The sequence below is a fragment of the Heterodontus francisci genome, chromosome 31, assembly GCF_036365525.1.
Source record: "Heterodontus francisci isolate sHetFra1 chromosome 31, sHetFra1.hap1, whole genome shotgun sequence".
In the NCBI taxonomy this organism is placed as follows: Eukaryota; Metazoa; Chordata; class Chondrichthyes; order Heterodontiformes; family Heterodontidae; genus Heterodontus; species Heterodontus francisci.
The window spans coordinates 17085392-17101586 of record NC_090401.1 but is presented as its reverse complement, the minus strand read 5'-3'; the positions used below and the strand labels follow the sequence as shown (position 1 = coordinate 17101586).

Below are 16195 nucleotides of genomic sequence, written 5' to 3'. Positions count from 1 at the left end.
CAAAATCATGAGGGATCTGGACAGAGTAGATAGAGAAACTGTTCCCACTCCTGAAAGGATCGAGAATGAGAGGGCACAGATTTAAAGTATTTGGTAAGAGAAGCAAAAGTGACACGAGGAAAAACTTTTTCATGTAGTGAGTGGTTAAGGTCTGGAATGTGCTGCCTGAGAATGTAGTGGAGGCAGGTTCAATTGAAACATTCAAAAGGGAATTAGACAGTTATATGAAAAGGAGGAATGTGCAGAGTTACGGGGAAAAGGCAGGGGAATGGAACTGAGGGAATTGCTCTTTCAGAGAACCAGTGCTGACATGATGGGCTGAATGGCCTCCTTGTGCACTGGAACGATTCTGTGTTGGCTGAGAGTTAGGACACGGTCAACAGAGTTTTAAAAACATCAGAGCTCAACCCATGTCCCCGCAAAATAAAGTCCAGCAAACTGAGATTAATAGTCGGCTAAATATAAATAAGTGAGCTACCCATCCCTTTAATTCATCCCTTTAATCGCACATGCCAATGACTTTGATTGGTGTTAACGGTATTGCGTCACTGACCTGGCAACCGGAGCGTCAAGGCAACTGGGAGCGGAGCGGCGTGGCCTGGCCCCCGATTTCGGGTAGACATGTCGCTGAGGACGCTGCCGCTGCTCTTCATTAACCTGGGCGGGGAGATGCTCTACATCCTGGACCAGCGGCTCCGGGCCCAGAACATCCCAAGTGACAAGGCTAAGAAAGGTACCGAGGCCGGGGTGGCGGGGGAGCCGGGGGTCTGAGGGCGCCCCAGCCTGGTGTGGGCCCCCGGCTCTGTGTGATATAGTCCCAGACTGCGCTCTGTTATCTGACTGCACTGTACACCCCTCATTACACAGTATGTATAGCACAGAAACGGACTGTTCGGCCCATCAAGCCCATGCTAGTGATAATGCTCCGCACCAGCCTCCTCCCACCCTACTTAATCTCATCCCCATCAGGATAATCTGTTATTTCCCTCATGTATTTACCTAGCGTGCTTTAAATTCATTATTTATTCACCTCAACTACTCCCTGTGGCAGTGAGTTCCACATTCTAAGCATTCCCTGTGTAGAGAGGTTTCTCCTGAATTCCCTATTGGATATATAACTGACTATCTTATATTTATGGCCCCCAGTTCTGGTCTCCACCCCCAAAAGTGGAAACATCTTCTCCATGTCTACCCTATCAAGCAGTTTTATAATCTTGAAGACCTTTTTCAGGTCATTCCTCCGCCTTTTCTTGAGCCTATTCAATCTTTCCTGATAGGTACAGCCTCACAGTTCTGGTATCATTCTAGTAGATCTCAATTTAGACCTTTCCCCGTTCCTCTATATCCTTTTTATTGTATGGAGACCAGAACTGATCAAAGTACCTGTCACCCCTGTTTTCTGTTTTGCAGCCAGCTTGTTATCCATTCTGCTACTCCATGCATTCTGACCCAAGTCATGAGTCTACTATGCAGTATCTTATTGGAGGCCTTTTGGAAATCAAAATATGTTATATCCATTGCATTACCCTCCTCTACCCTTTCCGTTATTTCAAAAAATTCAATAATGTTAGTCAAGCATGACCCACCCTTTCGGAATCTGTGTTGATGACCTATTGTATTTGTAGTTCTTTGATGTTTTTCTGTTATGTCTTTGAGTAAATATTCCATTACCTTTCATAATGCTAGCATCAGGCTAACCAGTCTATAGTTCCCTGGACTTGTTCTATCTCCCTAGATCTATAATATAAACTTGGCTCCCCCTATATCCAGGTCAGTAAACTGTCTATAATATAGACCCTGCTCCCTGCAATGCCCCAGGTCTGTAATCTGTCTATGAATTACACCCAGTCCTCCCTCTATCGAACAGAATTTGCAATGAATCATCTTCGGTGCTGTTAATGGTTGTGGAAATGATGGGGCTCGCATTGATGAAAGAGCCAAACAGATTGCAACCTATTTGAACAAATAGAGCTGAATTTAACTGAGTCAAACACCCCACAGTAGGTTAAATCAATAGTAATGATTGTCAGTCCTAATGAGTGACACATGGGAGGTGTTGCAAACAGAATGATTAAAAAAATTGCCATGGCTGTAATTCTGGGTTTGGCCATCTTTGATTTTAGCTGCTGTTCATGATTTGCAACAAAAGGGCAGAGGTTAAATGCAAAGAAATAAAATCCATGCAGTAAAGGCTCAATTTATAACTGTGTTCGTGACCATTTTATATTTGATTTATGTCTATTTAAGGAATATAAGCCACTTCTATTCATTTCCATGGATTTGCAGTTTCCCATTTTAAGATCTGACCTTGCTCATCATTTCAGTGGGGTTTCAGTCAGTCACTGGATATTGTCTCAGCCCTCATCACTCAGAGAGTTTGTAATCTACTTTACTCAAAGCTGTGAGCAGCTCTTTGTTTCAATGGGTTTGCACTGCCTCATAGAGCTATAGAACAATTACGACACAGAAGGAGGCTATTCAGTCCATTATGTCCGTGCCGGCCGAAAAAACTAGTCACCCAGTCTAATACCACCTTCCAGCACCTGGTACATAGCCTTGCAGGTTACAGCACTTCAAGTACATATGAACATATGAATTTGGAGCAGGAGTAGGCCACTCGACCCTCAAGCCTGCTCTGCCATTCAATAATTTCATGGCTGAACTGATTACTCCACATTTCCACCTACCCCCGATAACCTTCCACCCCCTTGCTTATCAAGAAGCTATCGACCTCAGCCTTAAAAATATTCAAAGACTCTGCTTCCACTGCCTTTTGAGGAAGAGAATTCCAAAGACTCATGACCCTCTGAGAGAAAAAATTTCTCCATCTCTGTCTTAAATGGACGACCCCTTATTTTTAAACAGTGACTCCTAGTTCGAGATTTGCTCACAAGGGGAAACATCCTTTCCGCATCCACCCTGTCAAGACCCCTCAGGATCTTGTACGTTTCAATCAAGTCGCCTCTTACTCTTTTAAATTCCAGGGGATACATGCCTAGCCTGTCCAACCTTTCCTCAGAAGACAACCCACCCATTCCAGGTATTAGTCTAGTAAACCACCTCTGTACTGCCTCCAATGCACTTACATCCTTCCTTAAATAAGGAGAGCAGTACTATACACAGCACTCCAGATGTGGTCTCACCAATGCCCTGTATAGCTGAAGCATAACCTCCCTACTTTTGTATTCAATTCGCCTCGTGATAAACGATAACATTCTATTAGCTTTCCTAATTACGTGCTGTACCTGCATACTAACCTTTTGCGATTCATGCCATGTCCAGGTACCTTTTAAAAGAATTGAGAGCTTATGCCTCCACCAACATTTCTGGCAGTGAATTCCAGACACCCACCACCCTCTGGATGAAAAGGTTTTTCCTCATGTCCCCTCTAATCCTTCTGCCAATCACCTTAAACCTATGTGCCCTGGTAAATGACCTCCCCACCAAGGGAACCAGGTCCTTCCTGTCCACTCTATCTCGGCCCCCTCATAATTTTGTACACCTCAATTAAGTCTCCTCTCAGCCTCCTCAGTTCCAGGGAAAACAACCCTAGCCTATCCAATCTTTCATCACAGCTGCAACTTTCAAGCTCTGGCAACATTCTTGTAAATCTCCTCTGTACTCTCTCCAGAGCAATTATGTCCTTTCTGTAATGTGGTGACCAGAATTGTATGCAATACTCCAACTGTGGCCTAACCAGCATTTTATACAGTTCCAGCATCACATCCCTGCTTTTGTATTCTATACCTCAGCCAATAAAGGCAAGCATTCCACAGTGGCGCAGTGGTTAGCACCGCAGCCTCACAGCGACCCGGGTTTGGTTCTAGGTACTGCCTGTGCGGAGTTTGCAAGTTCTCCCTGTGACCGCGTGGGTTTCCGCCGGGTGCTCCGGTTTCTTCCCACAGCCAAAGACCTGCAGGTTGATAGGTAAATTGGCCATTATAAATTGACCCTAGTGTAGGTAGGTGGTAGGGAATATGGGATTAATGTAGGATTAGTATAAATGGGTGGTTGTTGGTCGGTGGGCCAAAGGGCCTGTTTCAGTGCTGTATCTCTCTATGACTCTATATGCCCCCTTCACTACTCCATCCACCTGCCACCCTCGGGGACCTGTGGACATGCACTTTAAGGTCACTCACTTCTCTATCCCTCTCAATATACTCCTGTCCATCGTGTATTCCCTCGCCTTATTTGTCCTCCCCAAATGTATTACCACACACCTCTCTGGATTGAATTCCACCCGCCACTTTCCCACCCACATAACCAAACCATTGATATAATTTTGGAGTCTATGGCTATCCTCTTCACTATGAACTACATGGCCAATTTTTGTGTCATCAGCAAATTTCCCAATCGTGCTTCCCACGTTTAAATCCAAACCATGAATATATACCACAAACAGCAAAGGACCCAACAATGAGCCTGTGGAATGCCACTGGAAACTATTCGCAAAAACATCTGTCGACTACTACCCTGTGTTTCCTGTCCCTGAGCCAATTCTGGATCCAACCTGTCACATTCCCCTGTATCCCATGGGCTTTCATTTTACTGACCAGTCTGCTATGCGGGACCTTGTCAAATGCCTTACTAAAATCCATGTAGACCATATGTACTGCATTACTCATCAATCCACCCCGTCACTTCCTCAAAAAACTCAATCGAGTTAGTCTTTACTTTTCCTTATAATATTTCCAGTGTTAGCAGCGCTATAATTTTTGGTAACTGCGCTTACTTTAGTCAATTTTGGTGATGAGTGGGGAGGATGAGCCTTCTCTTTTAAAGGGGTAGTGTTACTGTGTAAATGTTAATGTCACAAAAGTATGTGCAATGGAGCTAACGTATCCCAGATTTCCATCGGTTTCTGCAATGGAGTGAGAGAGGTGAGGTAACTTGCTTCTGGCTGGACTCTGACACCATTATGGTGGCTGCTTCATGATGCAGTAGAAGCAACCTAGAGCTTACTCTGTCTCTGCCCTTCTTGGCTGTACTTTGGCCTTAACTGCATTTTTAAAGTCATCATTATTTTTGTATCTTTGCACTCTTTTCTCCTTGGAGAGTGCTGTGAAATAGTGGAAGGATTTGTGGGCTGATTTGCAGTTTGACAGGCTGCAAGTGAGTGTTCCTTCCACCTTAGGATTGTTAGACCTGGAGGGTTATATGGCCTTCCACAGCCCAAACAATGAGGGTTGGTGGTATCCACACCCACTCACCTAGACTGCCTGGAGCACAGTTCACACTCTATACCATCTAACCAGGAGGAATATTACTACTAAGCCACCTCACTCCACCCCATTAAAGTTTTTTTTTTAAGTTAAAAGGAGACTACTGTTGTAAGAATGAATATTAGCAGAGGATGCAGTATTGAAATATATTAATTTGTGACTGAAGTATACCCCAAGACAGTTACAAGCAAATGTGAGTCATTCTGTTGATGAAAGTAACCTCCATTTACCACATGTTGTGTAGCATCATTTGTTATTTCACTTTAGTTTCTATTTCTATCCATGGTGACTTGTACACCATAAGAATATAAGAACATAAGAAATTGGAATAGGATTTGGCCATTCAGCCCCTCGAGCCTGCTCCATCATTCAATAAGATGATGACTAATCTTCTACCTCAGCTACCTTCCCAAACTATCCCATATTCCTGTTTCCTTTAGTATCAAAAAATCTGTCAATCTCTGACTTGAATATAATCCACGACCGAGCGTCCCCAGCTCTCTGCAGTAGAAACTTCTAAAGATTCATAACCTTTTGAATGAAGAGATTTCTCCTCATCTCAGTCCAAAATGGCTGATTCCTTATTGCCTTATTGCCATCTTTGGCACCACGGGTGGCTCAGCTACACAGGAGGGGAGGAAAAAGAGTGGGAGAGCTATAGTGATAGGGGATTCTATCGTAAGGGGTACAGCTAGGCTTTTCTGTGGCCGCAAATGTGACTCCAGGATGGCATGTTGCCTCCCTGGTGCTAGGGTCAAGGACGTCACGGAGCAGCTGCAGGACATTCTGAAGGGGGAGGCTGAACAGTCAGACGTTGTGGTTCACATTGTTACCAAAGATATAGGGAGGAAGAGGTATGAGGTCCTGCAACAAGAATTTAGGGAGCTAGGCAGCAGATTAAAAAGCAGGACCTCAAAGATGGCAATCTCTGGATTACTCCCGGTGCCACGTGATAGTGAGTATAGGAATAGGAGGATAGAGCAGATGAATGCGTGGCTGAAGAGATGGTGCTTTAGTTTCCTGGATCACTGGGTCTGTTTCTGGTGAAGGTGGCCTATACAAATCAGTTGGGTTGCGCCTGAACTGGAATGGGACCAACATCCTCACCGGGAGGTTTGCTTAGTGGCAGAAGGCAGAGGGTGATGGTCGAGGGTTGTTTTTGCGAGTGGAAGCCTGTGACCAGTGATGTACCGCAGGGATCGGTGCTGGGACCCTTGCTGTTTGTAGTGTACATTAATGATTTAGACTTGAATATAGGAGGTATGATCAGTAATTTCGCAGATGACACGAAAATTGGTGGTGTTGTAAATAATGAGGAGGAAAGCCTTAGATTACAGGACGATATAGATGGGCAGAGCAGTGGCAAATGGAATTTAATCCTGAGAATTGTGAGGTGATGCATTTTGGGAGGCCTAACAAGGCAAGGAAATATACAGTGGATGGTAGGACTCTAGGAAGTACAGAGGGTCAGAGGGACCTTGGTGTACTGGTCCATAGATCATTAATGGCAGCAGCACAGGTAGCTAAGGTGGTTAGGAAGGCATATGGGATACTTGCCTTTATTAGCCGTGGCATAGAATATAAGAGCAGGAAGGTTATGATGGAGCTGTATAAAACGCTAGTTCGGCCACAGCTGGAGTAATGTGTACAGTTCTGGGATCTGATTGCACTGGAGAGGGTGCAGAGGAGATTCACCAGGATGTTGCCTGGGCTGGAGCATTTCAGCTATGAAGAGAGACTGGATTGGCTTGGGTTGTTTTCCTTAGAGCAGAGAAGGCTGATGGGGGACCTGATTGAGGTATACAAAATTATGAGGGGCATAGATAAGGTAGATGGGAAGAAACTGTTACCCTTAGCGGAGGTGTCAATAACCAGGGGGCATAGATTTAAGGTAAAGGGCAGGAGGTTTAGAGGGGATTTGATGAAACATTTTTTCACCCAGAGGGTGGTTGGAATCTGGAACTCGCTGCCTGAAGGGGTGGTAGAGGCAGGAACCCTCACAACATTTAAGAAGTATTTAGATGAGCATTTGAAACGCCGTCACATACAAGGCTATGGGCCAAGTGCTGGAAAATGGGATTAGAATAGATAGGTGCTTGATGGCCGGCATGAACACAATGGGTCGAAGGGCCTGTTTCTGTGCTGTATAACTCTATGACTCTGATACTGTAACTCCCTAGTTCCGTACTCTCCACAACCAGGGGAACTTCCTCCAGCATCTACTCTCTCAATGAAAGCAAAATACTGCGGATGCTGGAAACCTGCAATAAAAACAGAAAGTGCTGGAAATATTCAGGTCTGGCAGCATCTGTGGAGAGAGAAGCAGAGTTAACGTTTCAGGTCACAGTCCTGAAATGTTAACTCTACTGTGTCAAGGCCCTTAAGAATTTTCTGTTTCAATGAGACCACTTCATTCTTCTAAGCTCTAGAAATATAGGCCTAGTCTACTCAATGTCTCTTTACAGGTCAATTTCCTCATTTAACAATCAGTCTCGTGAACTTCTGTTGCATTCCCTCTAAGGCAAGTATATCCTCTCTTAGGTAAAGAGACCAAAACTGTGCACAGTACTCCAAGTGAGTATCACCAAGGCTCTATACAATTGTACTAAGACTTCTTTACTCTTGTATTCCACTCCCTTTGTGATAAAGGCTAATATACAGTACTTTCCTAATTGTTTGCTGTACTTGCATGTCAGCTTTCTGTGATTCGTGTACAAGGGCACTCAACATCGCTCTGAGAACCAACTGTCACCATTGAAAAAAAAATTCAGCTTTTCTATTTTTACTATCAAAGTTGATAACTTTACGTTCCTCCACATTATATTACATCTGTCATGTTCTTGCCCGTTCACTTAACATCTGCCAGTGACATCAGGATAGTTCAATGTGGCAAAGGTGTGAAATAAGCCACCTGATTTCATGTCGAAAACTGACCCTGAAACATTCTTGCTGTAGTATTCATTTAGTTGGATTTTTCTGATTGGTTTTCTCCTCTTGCCCTTCTTCTAAGCTTCTGACTTGTTTTAGGGAAATGGTTGTGCTGGTCATCAAGTCATCACAGGTGCCCTTACTTACTTACTGATCTTATTGGAAGTATTGAGGGTGTGAATACCTTAAGGATAAGATGAGGCTGAGTTGTGCCCACCACTCACTCCTGGTCAAATACCTACCTCACATCATGAACTGCATTTGGGTGGGGCACTAGAGAGCCTCTGGCTTGAAGATTGTACGAGCACCTGCCTTCAGAACAATAGGAGAAAACTACAGAAACAAGAGTTAAATGAAAAATTAGATCTGTTCTTCCACAGTCCCTCGGCAGCTGTCTGCTTGAACTGTTTTAGGAATTGGATAAGCTTTGGAAAGCAAGCAGGGTTTGCATAAACTGGAATTGGTTAATGAAGTGCATACTGTAGATCCACACGAGTGAACACCGTACAGAAATTTAGGGTGCTGCACAGAAGTCATGTGCACCAGCTGAAAAAAAAGACTGGTGAACGAGAGGGCATGCAGCGAGGTAGGGGAGGAGGGCTACATTGGCATTGAACTGTGAATTCCTCAGTGCTGTCACTAGGATTTCAGTAAAGCATAATGAAAGACATGTGAAAGCTAACACTCAGTCCACTTGAACTATGGAAACACCGAAGCACAATTATAGAATCTGCATTTCCAGGCATGTGTTTTATTCAGAGCAGTTTGAACTATGTGCAACATTGGGATGAAGTACTGGTTGTTATAGGTCAGTCATCACGGGTGGGAGCAATTGAGGTGAAAAATTCAGCGCATCAAAGACTAAAAGCAAAAACAGATAAGGCTCTAGATACTCAGCAGATCAGGCAGCATCTGTCAAGTGCCTTTAGCACTAACCTGCAGACCCTGCCGCATGGATTGCCTTCTTAAATGCTGTTTGTCTGAAATATCTTCCAGTTCTGAGGAAGAGTTTACACCTGAAATGTCAATTGACTCCTTTTTTTTTTCTCCACAATTGCTGCCTGACCTGCCGAGTGCCTCCAGCATGTTTTGTTTCAGATTTCCAGCACTTAGTCATTTGCTTTTTGTTCAAACTACATTAATGTGTACTGGCCTCGGTGTCACATCTTTTAAAGCATAGTGTCACAGAAACAACACTAAATAAAAGTGGTAACACCGCTACTGAGTGTAAAATCTCTCAATTAAGTGGGACACCTTTTTACCATAGCACAAGTTGACGAACAACCTCCCAGTTTGCCGAGGTTTTACCTGTTTCTTACCTAGGCCCTAAACTGTGGAATTTCCTCTCCAAAATGCTCTACCTCTCTCTCCTCCATTAAGCCTACCTCTTTGACCATGCCCTGTCTTAATATCTCCTTATGGGGCTCAGTGCCATATTTAGAGTCATAGAGAGAGACACAGCACTGAAACAGGCCCTTTGGCCCACCGAGTCTGTGCTGATCAACAACCACCCATTTATACTAATCCGACATTAATCCCATATTCCTACCACATCCCCACCTTCCCTCAATTCCCCTTCCACCTACCTACACTAGGGGCAATTTACGATGGCCAATTTACCTATCAACCTGCAAGTCTTTGGCTGTGGGAGGAAACCGGAGCACCCGGTGAAAACCCATGTGGTCACAGGGAGAATTTGCAAACTCCACACAGGCGGTACCCAGAATCGAACCCAGGTCGCTGGAGCTGTGAGGCTGCGGTGCTAACCACTGCGCCACTGTGCCGCCCAATACTGCTTTTGTGAAGCACCTTGGAATGCTTTACAATGTTAAAGATGCTTTATAAATGCAAGCTTTTGTTCTTTACAGAGAATTACATAGAATGTACAGCACAAAAATAGGCCATTTGGTCCAACTTGTCTGTGCTGGTCTTTATGCTTCATACGAGCCTCCTTCCATTCCACCTTCCTTATCTCAAGCTTTCAGCATCTTTCTATTCCTTTTCTTCATCTACTTTCTTGTTGAAATTATCTAAGCTATTTTCTTCAATCACTTCCTGTGGTAGTGAGTTCCACTTTATAACCACTCTCTGAGTAAAGAAATTTATCCTTGTTTCCTTATTGTTGTATTTATGGCCCCTAGTTTGGATTCTCCTCCAAGTGGAAACATTCTCTCCACATCTACCCTCTCTAACCCAGAGATAATTTTAAAGGAAAAAGCCCCAACCTGTTCAGTCTTTCCCAATAGCTGTAATCTCTCAGTTCTGTAAATCTTTTCTTGCACTTTCTCCAGTGCTTCTATGTTTCTTTTTATATATGAAGACTAGAACTATACACAATGTAGCTAATAAGTGCAGCCCGACCAGGGTCCAAGCCAAGTATAGCATGATTGCACTGCTTTTGAACTCTATGCTCCTAGAAACAAATCCCAATGCTTTGTTGCTAGTTTTAATTCCTTTGCTGACCTGCCAAGCTATGTTTAATGAATTGTTTACCAGTATTCTTCGATCCCTTTGCCCTTCTACCCCATTCAGTTTCTTGCTTTCTAAGGTGTTGCTGATGTTTCTGTTTGTCCTATCAAAGTGCATTTCATACGAATTAGGAGCAGGAGTAGGCCACTCAGTCCCTTGAGCCTGCTCTGCCATCCAACAGGATCATGGCTGATCTGATTGTAACCTCAACTCTACATTCCCGCCTACCCCCGATAATCTTTCACCTCCTTGCCTATCGATTTCACATTTTCCCATGTTATACTCCAGATCTTTGCCCACTCTTTACCTATCTATATCCTTTTGTAGCCTCCTTTATGTCCTCTTAGCAACTTACTTTCCTACCTATCTTTGTGTCATCAACAAACTTAGCAGTCATACCGTTGGTCCCTTCATCCAAGTCACTTTATATAAATTGTAAAAAATTGAGGCCCCAGCACTGATCCCTGTAGCACACCGCTCGTTATATCATGCCAGCCAGAAGATGACCCATTTATGCCTACTCTCTGCTTCCTGTTAGCTAGCTAATCTTCTATCTGTGCCAATACGTTACCCCCACACCATGAGCTTTTACTTTCCGCAATGACCTTTGATGGGGCACCTTATCAAATGCCTTCTGGAAATCTAAGTACAGTACATCCACCATTTCCCCTTTATCCACAGCATATGTTACTTCTTCAAAGAACTTCAATAAATTGATTAAACATGATTTCCCCTTCACAAAACCATGTTGACTCTGCCTGATTACCTTGAATTTTTTTAAGTGCTCTGCTATAATGTCTTTAATAATAGCTTCTAACAATTTCCCTATGACAGATGTTAAGCTAACTGGCCTTTAGTTTCCTGTTTTCTGTCTCCTTCCCTTTTTGAATAAAGGAGTTACATTCGCTATTTTCCAATCAAATGGAACCTCCTCTGAATCTAGGGAATTTTGGAAAATTAAAACTAACGCATCAACTATCTCACTAGCCACTTCTTTTAACACCCTAGCTTTAAGTCCATCAAGCCCCAAGGACTTGTCAACCCGCAGCTCCACAATTTGCTCAGTATCACTTCCCTGAGTTCTGATGAAGGGTCACTGACCTGAAATGTTAATTCTGCTTCTGTCTCCACAGATGCTGCCAGACCTGCTGAGTATTTCCAGCATTTCTTGTTTTTGTACCACTTCCCTAGTGATTTGTAATTTTCTTGAGTTTCACCCTCCCTTCCATTTCCTGATTCACAACTATTTCTGGGATGTTACTTGAATCCTCCATAGTGAAGACCGATGCAAAATACCTGTTCAATTCATCTGCTATCTCCTTACTTTCCATTATTAATTCCCCAGACTCACTTTCTATAGGACCATGCTCAGTTTAACCCTTTTTTAAAATATCTATAGAAACTCTTACTATCTGTCTTTTTATTTCTCATCAACTTTCTCTCGTACTCTAATTTTTTCCCTCCTTATTAATCTGTTAGTCGTTCTTTGTTGCTTTTTTTTATTCTGTCCAATCTTCTGACCTGCCACCCATCTTTGCGCAATTATATGCTTTTTCTTTCAGCTTGATACTATCTTTAACTTTATTAGTTAACCACGGATGGTGGGTCCTCCCCTTGGAGTTATTCTTTCTTTTTGGAATGTATCCTGTGTATTCTGAAATATCTCCTTAAATGTCCGCCACTGCATCCCTATTGACCTATCCCTTACCCAATTTTCCAGTTCACTTTAGCTGGCTCTGCTTTCATGCTCTCATAATTGCCCTTATTGAAGTTTAAAATACTCGTCTTAGACCCACTCTTCTCTCCCTCAAACTGAATGTGAAACTCAATCATATTATGATCACTGCTACCTAGGGACGTCTTCACTATGAGGTCATTATTTAATCCTGTCTCGTTGCACAATACCAGGTCTAGTATAGCCTGCTCTCTGGTTGGCTCCAGAATGTGCTGTTCTACAAAGCTATCCCAAAAACATTCTGTAAACTCCTCATCTTGGCTACCTTTGCAATCTGATTTTTCCAGTTTATATGTAGATTAAAATCCCATATGATTATCACGTTTGTGAGGACAGCACATTCTAACATCAATCTGTTGATCCCTTTTATCCCCTATAGCACATTCATTTGATTCTAGAGCTCGTTTGCATGCACTTTTTAACATTGATTACCCAGAAACTACAATCCTCCCTTTGTTTTTCAACTTATGCTATCACTGTGTGTAACTGTACCAAGACCTGTGGAGCAAGATATGAGCCAGTACATTTTAATGTTGCTATAGTTGTTAACAGTTCACCTCAAATTGCTCCCAGTATTAAAACACCATTGAAGCATCTTTAAGCAGCACCACCAACAACTTGCATTTAGCAACTTTAAGAAATGAACTTTGCATACAATAAAGGAGCACAGGCTATTAGAAAGGGGATTAGGGGACATAGTTGAAGAGAAAGCTGTAAAGGAGGCTTTTGAAAGTGAGAGCCGATGTAGTGAATGTTCAGAAAGTCTCCTAGAATTAAGATGGCTGTAGGCTCAATTACTGATGGTGGAATTGAGCGGTGTGTAGAGGTGGCTAGAATTGGAAGATAATAATGTGCAATTTAGGACATACTGGTTGGAGGAGACTGTGGAGAGAAGGTGGGGCGAAGTCGAGGGATTTGTAAACAAGGATGAGGATTTTGATTTCAGTGCATTGGGGTTAAGGAGTGGTGGGGTGGTTGAGAGGTTAGTGAGGAAAGGAGTTTTGAACGATTGGGGCATTGTGTGGGATAGGATTTGAACACCACTGCTTCACAGTTGTATTACACAGTTCAAGTGGCTCTCCAGACACTACTTGGAAGGACAAAATCTGTAATTATGCTGCTGGTACTGTTCAAATTGATGTAACTGTGAATACTTCATGCAGTTTTACTGAAATTCTAGAGTCCTACATTCCGCAATTTGCTCCAGTACTCTTACCCGTGTCCTAGTAACTGTTTGTAGAAAAGTGTTGTGCTATGGGGCAAAGAGTGATGAAAATGCTCAGTGAGGCCTAAAGAAAGGGACCAACATTTTTTTTAAAGTTGGGGGTGGGGTGGGGGAGGGGGAAGTGAAAACAAGTACTAACCTGTGTTGCAAAAACGTCCTGTTGCACATTGCTTCCTGCCTTAGTAATGTGTGAAATGTGTACCACCAGGCTACTGTAGCTTGTAAATAATCATAATTACTTTTTAAAAAAGCATTGTCACTTTCTTTTCTTGTGCGTCTTGTAGATGATTGGCCAGAGACAGACCGACAACGAGGTATTGTACTTTGTTCCATTTAGCTGCATAGTTGCACACTGTGCTGCTCCACCTCACCTATCCTTCTAAATAGGCACATAGAAACGCAGAAAAAACATCACCCCTCAGCCCTGGACTTTGTCTTTTTTTCCAGAGGAAGGGGACAGGGCTGATGGTCATGAGAAAGCAAATCCATTTTTCTGTTAAGCTTTGAAAGTAGAATAGAAGGAATGTATTAATCATACCAGGGAATTAATGCACAGGGAGGTCCATGGCCATCTGTCTGCTCCTCATCAGTTGTGAGATGGGTGAAGTTACGCTTTGGTGAGGCCCACTTGCCCTGAGAGGCAACACTGGGACCCATAGTGGTTTCATGAAACAACACCACAGTGTCATCTAGAAATGGTCCACTGAAACCAAACAACATGCCCATCTAATTGGTGAGTTTGCATCTTTAGAAGCAAAATAGGCTTCTTGATGCTTGGCCGTACATAACAAAAACCAGAATACGTGATGTTAGCTCAATGTAAAATGTGCAGTAGATCCTTTGGAATTATTGATGAGGAGCCAGACCAATTGCACGTTTGTATACTGAAACGATAAGTGTAAAATAGAGAGAGTAGGTTATAAAGCAGTGGAATTTCTGATTCATCTTGTCTCACTGGAGAGTTGGAGGGAAAAATTACTTTTGGTTTTAAACTTTTTTTTTCAACCTTCTGTACCCCTCACCAAAGCTTCAAGCCTAAATGTATAAAATAGATTTTGCAGTTCTGAAGTGCTATGGCTGGATTCTTTTCATGCTTATTTGCAAAGTAAGTTGTGGATTCCTGCAATTTTGGTACTTTCAGATCATGCTCCTCTTTGTTTCGTTCCCACATGATCCTGGTGGCTTCCTTCAGGGGGGATAACAGTTTGTGGAATGGAAACTTCCGTAATGGTTGTCTTTATTCCCAAGAGTGTGAAAAGGAATCTTCCTTTCTTCTGCCTCCCCAAAAGTGTGTTGTACAAATTTTGTAAAACTGACATAATTATTCATGTATAATTAAAATAAATTTTCCCTCCTGCAGGTATACATTGCAGCCCTGTGGAAAATGCCTATAATTATGGACAGCCTACAGGGCTCTGATTTCATGCAGGGAATTAGTAACCTAGTGAAAGAGCTTATGTTAATCATGGCTGAGTGATTATATTATGACGAGTGCAGCACTGTCCAAATATGATGAGTTCAGGTCAAGATTATTTCATTTTCAGGTATCATTATCACATTACTGGGCTACAATCCACTTCGCTTTGAGATTCTGACCAGTTTACAGAAAGTGGAGAGAGGGACTCTCTGCCAGGGGCCATTGTCACATATAAATGCTGCCAAAATGTAACTTGTTACTTCAACAATTCTGCTTACAGAAGAACATAAGTAGGAGCAGGAGCAGACCATATGGCCCCTCGAGCCTGTTCTGCCATTTAATAAGATCATGGCTGATTCTCCATGTCAACTCCATTTTCCTGTCTGATCCCCATGTCCCATGATTGCCTTAGAGTCCAAAAATCTACCGACCTTAATCTTGTGTGTACTCAATGACTGAGCATCCTCAGCCCTCTAGGAAAAAGATCCAAAATCCTCTGAGTCAAGAAATTTTCTCCTCTCCAATTGGCCAAACCCTTATCCTGAAACTGTGACCCCCTAGTTCTTGACTCTCTTGCCTAGATCCTCTCAGCATCTACCTGTCAACCTCTCTCAGAATCCTCTTTGATTCAATGAGATCACCTCTCATTCTTCTAACCTCCAGAAATTATAGTTCCCTTACATCCTCATAGGGCAATCATAAGGCAGGATGACCAAATGGTTAAGATGTTGGACTTATCCAAAGAACTCACACCTGCAACAATACGGGTTTGTGTGGCTGGTGGAAGAGAGGGCACTGGCTGCCAAGGTGATCAGAGTCAGACACATTCCTGATGGCAGAGGGGTGTGCTGGATGTTGCCGCAAGAGCTGTGCATCTTTCGGGAGCATCCAGCTCACAGCCAAAGCCATCGAGAATCTTAAAAATGTGGTACTCGGCCCTTACTGCACTCATGGTGCCAAGGTGTCCCAAGCGTATAGAGCACTCTCGTCCAAGCTGACCGCCATTTGGCCGGGATTTCGCTTTGGTGCCAGGCCGCAAAGCCTGGCTCTGAAGACTCAGCCTCACAACTTGGGCTGTCTCTCAGTAGTCCCCTCTGTGCCATTCCACCCTACATGGAGCGGTTTCCCTCTACGGGTTGCTCGCACTCCCTGCACTTCCCTCCACTTCCTCCCCCTCGTTGGCTGTCTGGATACACCAT

General features: G+C 43.3%; 1 protein-coding gene across 1 annotated transcript in view; it reads left to right on the top strand.

The window, feature by feature from the left end:
* The first annotated feature begins 563 nt into the window (after positions 1-563).
* The window catches only part of oscp1b (organic solute carrier partner 1b), a 91485-nt gene continuing 75853 nt past the window's right edge, over positions 564-16195 (top strand). Inside the window, exons 1-2 of the mRNA XM_068011039.1 lie at positions 564-733; positions 13864-13893. Of these exons, the coding sequence (XP_067867140.1) occupies positions 622-733; positions 13864-13893 (142 nt within the window). The 5' untranslated portion in view covers positions 564-621. The remainder of the gene's footprint in view (positions 734-13863; positions 13894-16195) is intronic.